The sequence below is a fragment of the Panthera uncia genome (genome assembly GCF_023721935.1).
Source record: "Panthera uncia isolate 11264 chromosome C1 unlocalized genomic scaffold, Puncia_PCG_1.0 HiC_scaffold_4, whole genome shotgun sequence".
NCBI classification, from domain to species: Eukaryota; Metazoa; Chordata; class Mammalia; order Carnivora; family Felidae; genus Panthera; species Panthera uncia.
This window is the reverse complement of record NW_026057585.1, coordinates 33,174,843-33,191,076: the sequence shown is the minus strand read 5'-3', so window position 1 is coordinate 33,191,076 and position 16,234 is coordinate 33,174,843. Positions and strand designations below refer to the sequence as shown.

Here is a 16,234-nt window from a genome sequence, read left to right as displayed (position 1 = left end):
AGAAAGAAAGAAAGAAAGAAAGAAAGAAAGAAAGAAAGAAAGAAAGAAAGAAAAGAAAGAAAAAGACTCAAATAAAATCCGAAATAAAAGAGAACAGAGAACTGAAACCATAGAAACACAAACAACCAAAACCAAAGAGATAAAATTGTAAGAGAATATGATGAAAAACTATATGTGAACAAATTAGACAACCTGGAAGAAATGGATAAATTCCTAGAAACATATAAACTACCAAAAGTGAAACAGGAAGAAATAGAAAACTCGAACAGACCAATAACCAGCAAAGGAATTGAATTAATAATCAAAAAACTCCCAACAGACAAAAGTCCAGGGCCAGATGGCTTCACGGGTGAATCCTACCAAACATTTAAAGAGTTAATACCTATTCTTTCTTTCTTTCTTTCTTTCTTTCTTTCTTTCTTTCTTTCTTTCTTTATTTTTATTGAGAGAGAGAGAGAGAGAGAGAGAAAGAGAGAGCATGTGAGCATGTTGGGGGGCAGGGAGGCAGAGAGAGAGAGAGAGAGAGGGAGAGAGAGAATCCCAAGCAGGCTCCACACTGTCAGTACAGAGCCTGATGTGGGGCTTGATCTCACTAACCATGAGATCATGACATAAGCCAAAGTCGAGGGTCGGATGCTTAACCGACTGAGCCCCCCAGGTGTCCCACCCCATACCAAACTATTCCAAAAACTAGAAGAGGAAGGAGAACTTTCAAACTCATTCTGTGAGGCCAGCATTACCCTGATATGAAAACCAGATAAAAACTCCACTAAAAAAGAGAACTATAGACCAATATCCCTGATAAACATAGATGCAAAAATTCTCAATAAAATACTACCTAACCAAATGCAACAATATATTTTAAAAAATCATTCACCGCAATCAAGTGGGATTTATTCCTGTGTTGCAAATGTGGTTCAATATTCACAAATCAATCAATGTGATATATCACATCAATAAAGAATAAGAACCATATGATTATCTCAATTGATAATCATTTTCTGTTATGCAGAAAAAGCACTTGGCAAAGTACAACATCCAATCATGATAAAAACCCTTAACAAAGTAGGTTTAGAAGGAACTACCTCAACATAATAAAGGTCACTTTGAAAAACCCACAGCTAATATCATACTCAATGGGGAAAAACTGAGACCTGTTCTTTTATGGTCAGGAACAAGACAGGGATGTCCACTCTCACCACTATTTTTTTGCTTTGTTTTGTTTTCTGTTTTTACTTTTATTTGCATGTATTTTATGCAGAATTTACTCCCGGGCCATCAGTTTTTGTTTCTTCAGTTTCTTCTGGGATATCTTTTTCTTCTGTGCAACCTCCTCTTCTGGTTTAGGAACAATCTGCTCTTTTTCAGTTAAGATCATCTCAATGTGGCAGGGAGAACTCATGTATGGGTTAATCTGACCTTGAGCCCTGTAGGTTCTACGCCGCATTTTTGGGGCTTTGTTCACCTGGATGTGCTCAATGACCGGAGAATCTACATCTAAACCCTTAAGTTCAGCATTACTCTCTCCATTTTTAAACATGTGCAGTAAATATTCAGCACTTCTTTTTGGGCCACGGACCCTGTGTCCTGCCCCACTGTTTGGCCTGGGCACACCTACCAACTCCACCATTGTAGCATCAGAATGGCACACATTGCTTCTGCGAAGTGACATTTTCAGATACTTGGTGGCTTTTTGGATATGCATACCCTTGATGGCCTGGGCAGTTTCCCATGTGTTCTTAAAGTGAGCACAAAGATTTGAACCTCTTGATTTGCATGACTTTGTCAGTTTTCTGGGTCAAGTGAATAGCGAACCATTTTCAGAGATCACCTCAGGCTGCTTAACGAAAGAGCTCTCACTACTATTTTTTAACATAGTACTGGAAGTCCTAGCTGCAGCATATCAGAAAACAAAAAGAAATAAAAGGCATCCAAAATGGCAAGGAAAAAATGAGACTTTCACTGTTTTCAGATGACATCATACTCTATACAGAAAATCTGAAAGACTCCATCAAAAAATTGTTTGAACTGATGCATGAATTCAGTAAGTCACAGGATATAAAATCAATGTACAGAAATCTGTTTGCATTTCTACACACCAATAATGAAGCAGCAGAAAGAGCAATTAAGGACTCAATCCCATTTACAATTGTATCAAAAACAATAATATACCTAGGAATAAAACTAACCAGAGGTGAAAGATCTGTATTCTGAAAACTATGATACACTGATGAAAAAAATTAAAAATGACATGAAGAAATGGAGAGACATTCCATGGTCATGGAATGGAAGAACAAACATTGTTAATGTCAAAACTACCCAAAGCAACATACACATTTTGTTAATTTTTTGTTTTAATTTATTTATTTTGGAGAGAGAGAGAGAGAAAGACAGAGTATGAGTCAGGGAGGGGAAGACAGAGAGGGAGACACAGAATCTGAAGCAGGCTCCAGGCTCTGAGCTGTCAGCACAGAGCCCGATGCAGGGCTCAAACTCACAAACTGTGAGATCATGACCTGAGCCAAAGTCAGACGCCCAACCGACTGAGCCATCCAGGCACCCCAAGCAACATACACATTTAATGCAACCCCTATCAAAATACCAACAGTTTTTTTCACATAGCTATAGCAAACAATCCTCAAATTTGTATGGCACCACAAAAGACACTGAATAGCCAAAGCAATCTTGAAAAAGAAAAGCAAAGCTGAAAGCATCACAATTCCAGACTTCAAGTTATATCACAAAGAAATCTGTAGTGATCAAAACAGTATGGTACTGACACAAAAATAGACCTATAGGTCAATGGAACAGAATAGAAAACCCAGAAAGGAGCCCACAAGTACATGGTCAATTAATCTTCAACAAAGCAGGAAAAAATGTCCAATTGGAAAAAGATAGTCTCTTCAACAAATAGTACTGGGAAAATTGGACAGCTACATGAAAAAGAATGAAACTGGACCACTTTCTTATAGTATACACAAAAATAAACTCAAAATGGATTAAGGACATAAATCTGAGACCTGAAGCCATGAAACTCCTAGAAGTCAGCACAGGCAATAATTTCTCTGACATCAGCTATAACAACATCTCTCTAGATATGTCTTTTGAATCAAGACAAACAAAAGCAAAAATAAACTATTGGGACTACACCAAAATTAAAAGCTTCTGCACAGCAAAGGAAACAATCAATAAAACTAAAAGATAACCTACTAAATGGGAGAAGATACTTGCAAATGACCTACCCAATAAAGGCTAAGCCCCCAAAATATATAAGTAAGTTCTCCAACTCAACACCAAGAAAACCCAAATAATCCAATTAAGAAAGTGCAGAAGACATTAACAGACATTTCTTCAATGAAGAAATATAGATGACCAACAGACACATGAAAGGATGCTCAACATCACTGATCATCAGGGAAATACAAATCAAAACTACAATGAGATATCACCTCACACCTGTCAGAATGGCTAAAATCAACAACACAAGAAACAACAGGTGTTGGCGAAAATGTAGAGAAAGGGGAACCCTCTTGCACCATTGGTGGGAATGCAAACTGGTGCAGCCACTCTGGAAAACAGTATGGAGGTTTCTCAAAAAATTAAAAATAGAATTACTATATGATACAGTAATTCCATTACTGGATTTACCCAAAGAATAGGAAAACACTAATTCAAAGGGAAACACACACCCCTATGTTTACAGTAGCATTATTTACAATGGCCAAAATATGGAAGCAGCCCAAGTGTCCATCAGTTGATGAATGGATAAAGAAGATGTGATGTACACATACAATGGAATATTATTCAGCCATAAAAAAGAAAGAAATCTTGCCATTTGCAATGACATGGATAGAACTAGAGAGTATAGTGCTAAGTGAAGTTAGTCAGAGGAAGAATTATGTTATACCATATAATTTCACTCATAAATCAAATTTAAGAAACAAAACAAATGAGCAAAGGGGAAAAAAAACAGAGAGGGAGGCAAACCAAGGAATAGATTCTTAACTATAGACAACAAATTGAAGGAAGTGGGTGGGGGAATGGTGAAATAGGTGATGGGGATTAAGGAATGCATTTGTTGAGATGAACACTGGGTGTTGTATGGAAGTGTTCAATAACTATTATTGTACGACTGAAACTGGTATTACACTGTATGTTAACTAACTAGAATCTAAATAAAACCTTGAAAAAAGGAGAGAGAAAATGTCATAGAAATATTAGGGAAAAAATGGATCGAATAGAAAAAGAAAAAAGACTACTAAATCTAATTATGTTAAAAATTAAATATAAAGAGGCTAAAATATATAAATGAGGATTGTCAAACTGAAAAGGCTGCAAGCAAACAAAGCTATACAAAGCTATAGAAAGGTTGGGAATAATAGGATGGAAAAAGATATACAGTTGACCCTTGAATAACATGCAGGTTAGGGGCACTGACCCCCTGCACAGTCCAAAATTCATGTATAATTTTTGACTACCCCAAATCTTAACTATAGCCTACTGTTGACTGAAAGCCTTACCAATAATGTAAATAGTCAACACATATTTTGTATGTCATATGTATTATGTATAATATAATGTATTTGTACAATAAAATAGACAAAATATTAAGAAAATCATAAGGAAGAGAAAATACATTTACAGTACTTTATTAAAAAAAAAAAATACCTGTGGACCCATGCAGTTCAAGCTTATGTTGTTCAAGGGTCAACTGTCTATGCAAACACTAAACAATGAAAGCTGGCATACCTATACTAATATCAGACAACATACTTTAAGGCAAGAAGCATTATTAGAGATAAAGACATTTAATAATGATAAAAGGAGTCAACTCATAGGAAAACATCCCAATTCTAAATCTGTATGCAACAAACATAGGTCAAAATAGATACAGGAAACACTGACAGAATTAAAATGAGGAATAGAAAAATATACAATAATGATGGGAGATTTTTATATACCTTTACTCTTCACAAATTTAATATTATTCAGGGAGATAGAGAAAATTGCCCGCCTGCCGTAGGACACTGCCCCCATAACTAAAACTGACAAGAATGTTTTTAAGAAAAAAAAAAAAAAAATAACAGACCAAGCTCTCACATGAACAGAGAGGTAAAAATCATGAAGAAAATATTAGCAAATTAGTTTAATCCAGCAATATACAAAAAAGATAATATAAGAAGAACAAATGGGTTTTTTTTCAGAAGTGCAAAGATGGTTTAATATTTGAAATCAATTAATCTAATTAACACTATTAACCAAAAAGAGGAAATCATATATTTTGAAAAATATATTAAAATAGCAATTCATAAAATCCAATATTCATTCACATAATTAAAACCCTTAGCAAACTACGAATAGAAAGGCATTTCTTAATCTGATAATCTATCTACAATAACCCACAGAAAACAGCATACTTAATGAATTATTGAAAGCTATTCCCTAAGATTTCAAAGAAGAAAATAGTATCTGCTGTCATTATCTCTATTTAAAATTGTATAGGAAGTCCTATCCAGTGTACTAAGAAAGAAAGACAAGAGAAAGGCATATGATTAGAAAGGAGAAATATGAGTCTTTATTTGTAAATGATACGATTGTATACAAAAAAAAAAAAAAATCCAAAAGAACATATAAACTATTAGAATTAAATTTCATCAATATAACTGAATATAAGGTAAGCATATAAAAATGAACTCTGTTGCTATGTCACAACACATATATAAAAATAAAATTTAAAAAATAATACTATGGATAGGAAGATCAAAAAATCAAATACCTAGGCCTAAAAAAATACAGGCAAGGCATTTAATTGAAACTGTAAAACATTACTGAGAGATTTTTCTAAAAATTCGAAGTAAGGGAAAGGATATACAATATTCTCAAATAGTAAAGATGGGGGCGCTGGGTGACTCACTTGGTTAAGGATCCAATTCTTGATTTCAGCTCAGGTCAGGATCTCACGTTTCAGATCAATGCCCCACCTTGGGGTCCATGCTGAGCATGGAGCCTGCTTGGGATTATCTCTCTCCCTCACTCTCTGCCCCTCCCCCGCCTCTCTCTCCCTCTCTCTCAAAATAAATAAACAAACACTACAAAAACTCAGAATGAAGAAAGTAAAAAAACAACTCACTAAGAAGTCAAAAATATTTTATATGTCTATCTCCAACAAAGATTTGTACCCAGAATTCATTGTATACTAACTACAACCTAACTTGACTTTTTTTTTTTAAAGAATGGGTGACATCTACTCATTTTTTTTTAAGTTTATTATTTATTTTGAGAGAGAGACAGAGAGAGACAGAGAGAGAGCATGCATGTGTGAGTGTGGGAGGCCTCGTCAGAGAGAGAGGGAGAGAAGGAAACCCTGGTTTCACACTGTTAGCGCAGAGCCCCATGCAAGGTCGATGCCACAAACCATGAGATCACGACCTGAGCCAAAATCAAGAGTTGGATGCTTTAACTGACTGAGCCACCCAGATGCCTCCTAACTTGACTTTTAACAAGATAAAAAAATTTAAAATCGGGCCACCTGGCTGGCTCAGTTGGAAAAGCATGTGACTCTTAATCTCAGAGATGTGAGTTCAAGCCCCACTTGGGTGTAGAGATTATTTAAACTAAAAAAAAAAAAAAAAAAAAAAAAAAAAGTAATGCAAATGAATATCAAATAAATAGACATGTAGGAAAATAAACAGCTTTAGGTATTACTTGAACTGACATCAACTAAATATTAGAAACAAAAGTATAGCACTTCTAAAATTATGAACAAATATTAATATTTACAATTTCAAAACTCCTTGTAATTTTCAGAGCATGTTCACATTCCCACTTTACAGTTTTAACTAAAATTGAAAGATGGCTTGACAACATTGCTGTTCATTTGAATGTCGAATGACAAGATTTAAGTGTTCTTACTAGGTGCCAGGCATTGGCTAAGCAATAGAATGGCACAACAGAAATAGTTCCCGCCAGCATCTAATTATTACCTTAGAATAAATGCCTAAGTTGCAAATTACTGTAGCAAATGGCATAAATAATTGTGTTTCAAGAACTTGGAAATTTTTCATGGCATTTGATACTATAATTCATATCTAGGCATTTATCCTAAAGTAAGAATTAGATGCATGATGAAATTCACTGTATAAGAGTTTGTAACAAAGAAAACATGCAAACAACATAACTATCCAACAGTGGAGCAATAATTAATATATTATGGTATCTCCAGAGATAAACGGAACAGTAAGTCCCATGAGTACGATGTGAGAATTCTCATTTTACCCCATCTTTTCAAAACTAGGAATAACCTCTTTAAAATTACTGTAGGGAAAGATAAGATTTGTTTTCATTTACATTTCTTTATGACTAAATCTGAACATCCTGTAAACATATTTGTTGGCCATTGGTATTTCTTATGACTTGTCTGTTTTTATCCTTTGGCCATTTTATCTGATGGACATTTGTATTTTATTAATTTGTAAGACCTGTTTATATGTTGAGCAGAAAAAAAGAAAAGTATAGAAATCTTTGTGTCTACTATATTCTCAAGGGTTAGGCTTGGTGTTTTAATAGAAGTCAACTCATTTAAAATTAAAATTCTTATCTCTTATTTTAACTTTATGAACACTATCAGAAAGGCTAAAATAGAATTCTCAATAAGCCAAGTTCAAAATACTAAAACTCAAGTTAGGCTCTTGCATGGAAATGAAAATGTATGAAGTTTTAAAGAATTAACTGTGCTCATCTGTAGAAATAAAACAAAATATTTTAAATATAAAAAAGTTTTAGATAGTATTCAGGTGACATTCAAGAAGTTTTAGTTACCATTAATTACACAAATGAAATTATCATTCTAATATGCCTTACCATATTAGATTCAGATGCCCTTTCTATTCTGTTCTTTTAAAAAAATGGATTTTTTTTTAAGTGATAAAGCTTTAAGTGACTTTAAGCTTAAGTGATAAAGCTTAAAGTGACTTTAACCTTGCAAAAAGTGGTCACAGTTTGTAATTAAAATATTTATTTAAAATAACATATGACAGCAAGAGGCACCTGGGTGGCTCAGTCAGTTGAGCGTCTCACTCTTGGTTTCAGCTCAAGTCATATCCCAGGGTCATGGGATTAACCCTGCTCCAGGCTCCACGTTAAACTTGGGAGTCTGCGTAAGACTCACTCTCTCTCCCTCTGCCCCTCTCCCTGGCTTGCACACGCTGTCTCTCTAAAATAAAAATAAAATAAAATAAAGTATGACAGCTAATCAGAGTTTTAATTTTTCTGGTTTAAAGCTTAGTGTGTTGTCAATATTAACTCTATCTAATAACAACAAACGATATGGAGCACTTATAACAGTCCTTCTTCCCTCTAACCCCACCCCAAGCCATGCCAAAGAAAGAAGCAAGATACCTAATTTTTTAATATGCCTGAACTTTCCAATTTTAAGAAAATCTTAAATTTTAAGGAAAATATTTTTTATTTATTTTTAATATTTTCTTCTCTTGTGGAAGTGTTATTGAAAAGCACCACAACAGTTGTAATGTTAAATAAATAAAAAACAGTAAGTTATACCTAGCACTTAAGCAACTATCCAAATTCAGTAGTATCAGAAGAAAAGAAGACAACATATGGGATTTTTATTAATTTTTATTAAAAAAAAAAAAAACATTCCTCTTCAAACTACCTGAAGCAACCTATTCCACCTCCCTGACTTACTCCCAACTCCCTCCCATTCGCCACTGTAGCCTATGGGACACACATGTGATTATAAACAAGGTCTGCATCCTGAGTCTCTTCAGACTCCACCTGCACATGAAAGGAAACCTGCCGCCTCACCCAGGAAACTGCTTCCCCTGCAGACTGCAGGAGAGAATGCTATTCATTCTTCTGGACTCTGTAATATCCATACCTTTCCATACCCCTCCTCCTACCTTGAAGCTCAGAAGTAATGGCAGTATCACCATCCCTCCACCTACCTATCCATCCAACAAATATGTACTTAGTGTACAAATATGTACTTAGATTTAACCACCTTTAAAATCCAGTGAGACAAATGCAAAATGACCAAACAAATAAAAAATTGCCAGTTATGAAAGAAAAGAATAGGAAGCTATATGAGAAAATGAAGGGGATCTAGTCAGGCCAAAGTAGAAGAAAGAGTATTTCAAAAGAAAAAAAAAGGAGTGAAGTTGGTCTTGGGGAAACCAAGTGCAACTGGGCATAGAGGGTGAGGAGGAGAGTGCTGGAGAGGGTGAGGAAGTGGGTAGAGCCTTGAGGCCATGGACATGAGGGCCAGAACATGCAAGACCTTAAGGGTCATGTTGAGGACTTTGGATTTTATTCTAAATGCAACCAAAACCACCAGGAGAGTGTTAAAACATCCACTCCTTATCACAGTGACCTACTCATCTGCCCACATTTAACCGGGATGCTTGCTCTTCAGTTCCACCCCGATCCCTTCCGCGTTCTAGATGGCTTCAACGTCTATGCCTTCTCAGTTACACAGCATCCTGTGCTCCAGTGACCTCCACTCCACCTCAAGCAAACTTCTTTTTCCTTGTCCCAAACTATTCCACCTATGAAAATCCAATTCCAGTATTTCATTCTCAGACCAGTCCTACTCTTCAACCTCCTACCAGTCCTACTCTTCCACTCCCTAGCATGCCTGTCCTCCAACCTTCAAAATTTTTTATTTGATTAGCCAAAAATTGAAAGTAGTTCAATCTCATTGGAATAGTGAAAACTTATTACTCTTTCCTCCATCCCTACCAAGGCACGTAGGCTTCTCTACACCTTCCTCCATGCTCATACCAACATATGTGAACTCATTCACAAATAGAGATGCTTGATTATGGAAAGTGAATCATACCAAATACATAATTCTGTCACTCTTAAGGTTAAACATTTTATAAAAATAAAAACTATGAACAAATCTCAAGCCGGCAGATACAGATCGAATTCATTCTTCAAGTTGCCTTACATTACTCTAGGTGCACACACCGCCGGTGGTTCCCCTCCAAAGGGAACTTTCGCTTGTTGTCTGGTGCAACTTGCTAACCCCTGAACACCTTGAAGTGGGCTCTTCTGTGGAGCAAAGTGCTTCCAGTGTTGGTAGTTGAGGAGAACCGATGCTCGTGACTGAAAACATCTGGGAGAAGAATGGTTTTTCACAGCCCTTCAGCAGAGGGTAGCAGGTCTCAGGCCATAAGAACTGAAGCCATCCACCTTTCACCACCTGGTTTGCCACTGCCCAAGAAATGTGCATGGTGGCCTGCTGGCAGGTATTGAGGGAACCACCACCATGAGTAGGCGAGGAAAATTAAAACTCACTTATGGGGTTTGGAAAGAAAGATGGCCAGCAGGACAGAAACTTGAGATTCCTTCTGTAGTAGAACCAATGGAAGAAACAGATGAGAATTTTAATGAAAATATAATGGAATTACAGCACAAAAAACAAAAAAAAAACCAAAACCCAGTACTTTCAGGAACTAAAAAACATGATTTATTAATTAGAAATTCAATATCCAACAGAAAGAGAATGACTGCCCTTGAGAACCACATTAGTGGTCAGAAAAGTCAGGTGGAAATACCTCACAAGAAACCCTGTGACAGACCCCGAGGGAAAAGGCAAGTTGTGCGGAGATCAGATCCAGGAGACAAAACAAGGAGGAGGAAAGGAACATGTGGAGAGGTAATAATCACATAAATAACAGAAAACAACTTTTAGCATTCGAGAAAGTCTTGAGTCCCTGAATATCAAGGATAAAGAGGAAACCCTGCCAGGCTGTCAGCACTGTGGGACAAGGACTTTGTGGGATGGTGGAAAGCTGGAAGTAGAGGTGCTGCTTAGGGACACCAGGGCACTGACTCCAGGCCTCCCTAATGCTGAGTTTGGTTCACACACCAGTAGAGCCCAACGTCTATACTTAATGCACCACATGGAAACATTAAGTACAAAGACTGCTAATGTTCTTCTAGGGTCTGGCAAGCTTCCTGTTGTCTTTTGTCACTCGCATCTTAGGACCAGCCTCAGAGACTCCACGGTAGTCATTTTCTTCCACAGTCTATCTGAAACATTGCAAGTGCTATTTTTTTTTTTTTTTTTTTTACTTTTTTTTGAGAGAGCGAGAGAGAGAGCATGCAAGAGCATTAGCGGGGAGGGGCAGAAGGGGGAGAAAGAAGATCCCAAGCAGGCTCCGCACTGTCAGCACAGAGCCTGATGCAGGGCTCAAACTCACAAACTCTGAGATCATGACCTGAGCTGAAATCAAGAGTTGGACGCTTACTTGACTGAGCCACCCAGGCGCCCCTGTAGGTACTAATTTTTAAATGTTATATGCCCAAACTACTTTGGTAAAAATTAGAAGTATAATAAAAAGAAAATATTCATAGATAAGGTAAATGCATGATTGTTAAAAGAAACCCTTACTTTTATTTATGACATGTATATGAAGGTAGTATGGTCATAGTTAAGAGCAGAGACTCTGGATGCCTGCCACTTACTAGCTCTGTGATCTTGGGCAAGAAACCTTTTTGTGTTTTGGTTTCCTGAAAAATAAATGGAGTCAATAGCACCTACGTGTTAAATGTAAAGATTCAATGAGCTAGTACATGCTCGGCACCGGGAGCTTTGTCTGGCACATGGCAAACACTCGGTGAATAATAGCCGTGCTGCTGCTGCCACCATTGCTTGTGACAGGAAAACAGCACCGTATGTAGAACTTTAACTTCAGAATCAGAAGAGTTGAGCTCAGCTGCCAACTTTAAAAGTTAAGAGTTTTATACCACAGCCACAGTAGTTAATCCTTCTATGCTTACACTTTTTTCAAATGTAAAACAGGAATATGAATACTTTTCTCTTTCAACATCCATCTGTCTATCCACAAACATCGCCTGAGCATTTACTATACACCAGCTATTGTCTAGTGGCTGGAATAAAAATCTGAATAAGAGCTCACAGTCTAGTGAGCTCATAGTCTAGTGAACAATACTCAGGAACCTTAGTTTCCTTTCATGTGAGCATTTCTTAAAGCTCCCTTTGCTTTAGGAGGTGAAGAAAGGACCACAAGGGTAAGTATGCATTTTAGCAAAAGTACTATGATTAAAAAAAAAAAAAAAAAAAAAGATAAAAAAAGGCAACATTAATGTTGTTAGCAATTGTTGGGCAAAAAATGTGGCCAGGTCCTGAAATTACTGTGTTGTGGTATTTTAAGAAAAATACTATCGAGCAGTCGGGTCATTGGCAAGTAACTCCTGTAGACCGTATGGCAGTCTTAGGACTGAGGGAGACTGGAGAAAAGCAGAATCGCACTTCTGATCAGAGAAGAGGATAAAACATCTCGGGGAGACTCCTCTGTCCAGAGGCTGGACCATGTAGTAGACAATTTGCCTCTCTGAATGATCTTTTGAGACATGAGTGTCCTTTGAATAAACAGCTCTCAAGCCATTGTCTGAGAGGAGCTACTATTACTGGATTCCTTGTTGACTACATCGGTCCCCTTTGAGAGTGTCCTGCCTTGGCATATAGAGTGGGGGATTAAAGCGGGAACAAGCTCTTGGTATCTCTTCCATGTCGTCACAATAATAAAGACCTTATCCTAAAGCTTCCTGGCATTAAGAGTGCTTGTTTTGATCATCCCAAGGGAGCTGTCTATAGGAAGGGGTGGGACAAGTTGTTCCCCTGTAATCTTTTAGTAAACTCAGGGGGCTTTAGAATGTTTACACTGATAACACCAGACAATCACTAATAAAAAATTAAACACAAAAGAGACTGAATTCACAGGAGAGCCCAAATGCCCATTCTTTATAAAGAAACAGTGCGGGACAACATGTTTTCATCTGTCACCATCAGTTGGCATTTAATAGCTATAATTTAAAATTCTATATTAAAAGCCTCACAGAAATTAGCATCGCATCATACTTGAAACGGTATTAAGTACATTGAGACATTTGGAATCTTTAGAAAGTATGTACTTATACCATTATTAAAAATTAATATCCAGAATATTTTCCTTGATTATATATATATATAGCGCGCCACAATGTAAAACAAATTATATGGGTTATTCAAAATCATGTATTTGGCTCATAATTGGCCTAGCTTTATTACAAATTCACTTAAATGGTGGCTATAAACAAGATTCTGGTTTCTTTTGTGTACGTGAAAAACATTCTAAAAACCAGTATCATTTAAATAAGTATTAAATTAAACTAGAGCTAAGTGGAAATTATCTGGCAAAAAGGAATACTGACATCTATATCTTAAAGTTGCAATTGGATAATAAATTATATTTTAAAAATGTACATAAAAACTCTACTACTCCCACCCGTAAATTAAAGTTTATTTATTACCCAATCATGTTTTAGACTTAAAGTAAAATCCTATCACTTATAGAAAATAAATCCAACAATTTATCCAAACATTGTTACATAAGAAGTTTTAAGAAACTGTAAATAATTCTTAATACTCTCATTTTGATTCTCCGACTTTTCAAGACTATTTTGTATTTCTTTCAAACATACTTCCTGGTGTTGTGCTTTCTAAATAAAAAAAGAAACAAACATAATCAATTATGGCATTCATATCAAAGGATCAATTAATAATGACATTCATATCAAAGGAGAGTCACAATATAAAATTTATATATACAGTAATTAAATACACAATTTTAATTTTGAAGAGAGAATTCTAACATCTGATATGTTCATTATTTACTTATTTTAGAGCTCACTTTTCTTTAAAATTCAGCATGACTAAAGTACATACATGGTTGATCTTTACTGTGATACTATTTTATTGAAACTATCATAATTTTCACTACCTATTTTAATACTAGTTTTTGCCATTTTCTCTGCCTAAAAATTTCTATTTTATACCATAAGACTTCTGCTGCCTTAAAAATTCCAGTTTTTATAATATGAACATTTTTAGAAATCTTTAAAAATAAAAAGAATTCTAAATATTATAGGTGTTCTTTATTTGAGGAAAAAATTCAAAGCCATATATATATATATTTTTTTTTAAATGTTTATTTTTTTTTGAGACAGAGAGAGACAGAGCATGAACAGGGGAGGGTCAGAGAGAGAGCAGGAGGCACAGAATCTGAAACAGGCTCCAGGCTCTGAGCTGTTAGCACAGAGCCCGACGCGGGGCTTGAACTCACGAACCGCGAGATCATGACCTGAGCCGAAGTCGGACGCTTAACCGACTGAGCCACTCAGGCGCCCCTCAAAGCCCAATATATTTTTAAAAATATTCAGCTGCACACAAATTCCCAAATCGATCTGTTCACTGAAAATACTTCAGATAGATAAGTTGCAGATACCATCTAGCTTCCAACTAAAATGTACACACCTTCAAAAGAGAAAGAAATCTTTGCATTCCTTCCTATCAGGTATTCAATGATACCTGACACCTTCTGAAACTGAGTAATGCCCCTTGGGAGAGGGAAGTGGCATGGGAGGAAACAATGTGTGAGGATGGGCTACACAAAATCATAGAATGAATATAGTGAATCTTTGCGGAACATCAGTTTTACCCAACAGTTTGGAGGGAAAAATATTAATATGAACACACTTATATGTAGGGTAGAATGTGAAATGTTTGTGGATTATAGGCTAATGCATTAGACTCCAGAGACATTCAGGCTTCAGGAAGGATGGCCTGGGTTAAGGGGGTGGGGCCATGCCTGGGTCTGCATATCCACTCTGCCCCAGGTGAAGCACTTGGGCAGGAAATCTGAAGAAGCCTGCTACCCTGGGCGGGGTGCTGTGGAAGACACCAGGATATAATCAACTATGGGACAGGCTCTCAGGGTGCTTCCAATTCAACTGGAGCTAAGATATGTATATAAAATAAATACTGACCTGCCCACAGAACTGTCCCCTGAAAGGACAAAATACATAGACTCATTTTTCAGTAATGTCTAAACCAATGTTTAGAATTCTAGATTTTTATCCTGTAAAAATTATCAGATTTAACAGAACCTCAGATCTTAAACTTCTTTCTTTTGGAAGCTTTAACCAAGTACTGGGAAATTGTAGAGAAACCCAACTTATCTTACTATTTTTTTTAGAACTTTAATTACACATATTTTATAGTATCAAAAACTCTGAAGGTGGGAAAAACATTAAAAAAATCAATCTATAAATAAAAGAGATTTAGAATAAAGGGAAGGCCCATGCTACATTAAAACTGAGAAACGTTTGTTCTGATTAAATTGCCATGGCACTTTTGATGGTGATAAAATGAAACCAAAATTGCATGCCAAAAATCATTTAACTTTTGAATCTTTCACGTTTTCAACTTTTAGACACTTGGGAATACAAAAATAGTTTTCGTGGTGTCTCCGGCTCCCAGATAAAGTATCATCATTTTCTATGTCACCAAGTAGATAGTTTTCAAGTAATTTAGTCACGACTAGTGCTAGCTCTCATAGTGCCTTATGCCAATTGACTACTTTCATGAATATTTAGGAAAAGACATTAGAAGATTAATTAAACACGGCCAATTTGGTATTCTCATTTCATGGCTGAGTGGCTCAAAGCACCCGTCTCATATGCAGATATAACAATATGAATATTTACTTAACACAAACTCATCACCTTCTAAAATATAATATTCATTACTCAAGACAGATATCAAAATCTAACTCATAATAGTTTAAATTGTGTATCTTAAAAAAATGAAAAATTCATACCAGAAATTCCTAAGTAGATTATATCTGTAACTTTCATTAAACAGTCGCCATGCAAAAGTAATATGCAGGAAAGGGCCTGATGAGACTTGGGGAAATGTAATAGAAGCTACCAAGGATGCAGTATAATAACTCTTTGGCATAATCATGACATCTTAAATTTTTATGATTTATATAATTTGTTATTTTTAATATTACCAGTAAAGCAATCTCCTCACTTCATACTTTAACTAAACTATACAGTAAGAATGTTAAATGCTAATTTACTTCTTATGAAAATATATTAAGCCCTACAAATACTTACACTGTTCATTTTGCAAACAAGTTGACTTTGTTCTTCATTTTTCTTTCTAAGCTCAGTTTCCAGATCTAATATTTTAATCTGTAAAGCCCTCTCTCTAGATGACATTTTCTCTATTTCTTCAGAAACCTATAATTTTCATTAAGAGAGTAAAATAACTAAATATGCTTTCTTTAAAGTATGACTTAAAGACTTGACATAGTTATACTATACCTCTTTTTTCTGAACAGATATTAACTGTATACTAGCT

General features: G+C 35.8%; 1 protein-coding gene and 1 pseudogene across 6 annotated transcripts in view; both read right to left on the bottom strand.

Moving 5' to 3' along the window:
- Positions 1-1,210: 1,210 nt before the first annotated feature.
- Positions 1,211-1,818, bottom strand: LOC125913625 (60S ribosomal protein L17-like; annotated as a pseudogene).
- Positions 1,819-12,818: 11,000 nt separating this feature from the next.
- Positions 12,819-16,234, bottom strand: part of ODF2L (outer dense fiber of sperm tails 2 like) — a 37,101-nt gene continuing 33,685 nt past the window's right edge. For 5 of the 6 annotated variants that reach the window (XM_049616878.1, XM_049616879.1, XM_049616883.1 and 2 more), the window contains 2 exons: positions 15,988-16,113; positions 12,819-13,527 (listed from right to left, as the gene is read on the bottom strand). In XM_049616878.1, the coding sequence (XP_049472835.1) occupies positions 13,399-13,527; positions 15,988-16,113 (255 nt within the window). In that variant the 3' untranslated portion in view covers positions 12,819-13,398. The remainder of the gene's footprint in view (positions 13,528-15,987; positions 16,114-16,234) is intronic. The other variant, XM_049616882.1, reaches the window with a different exon arrangement.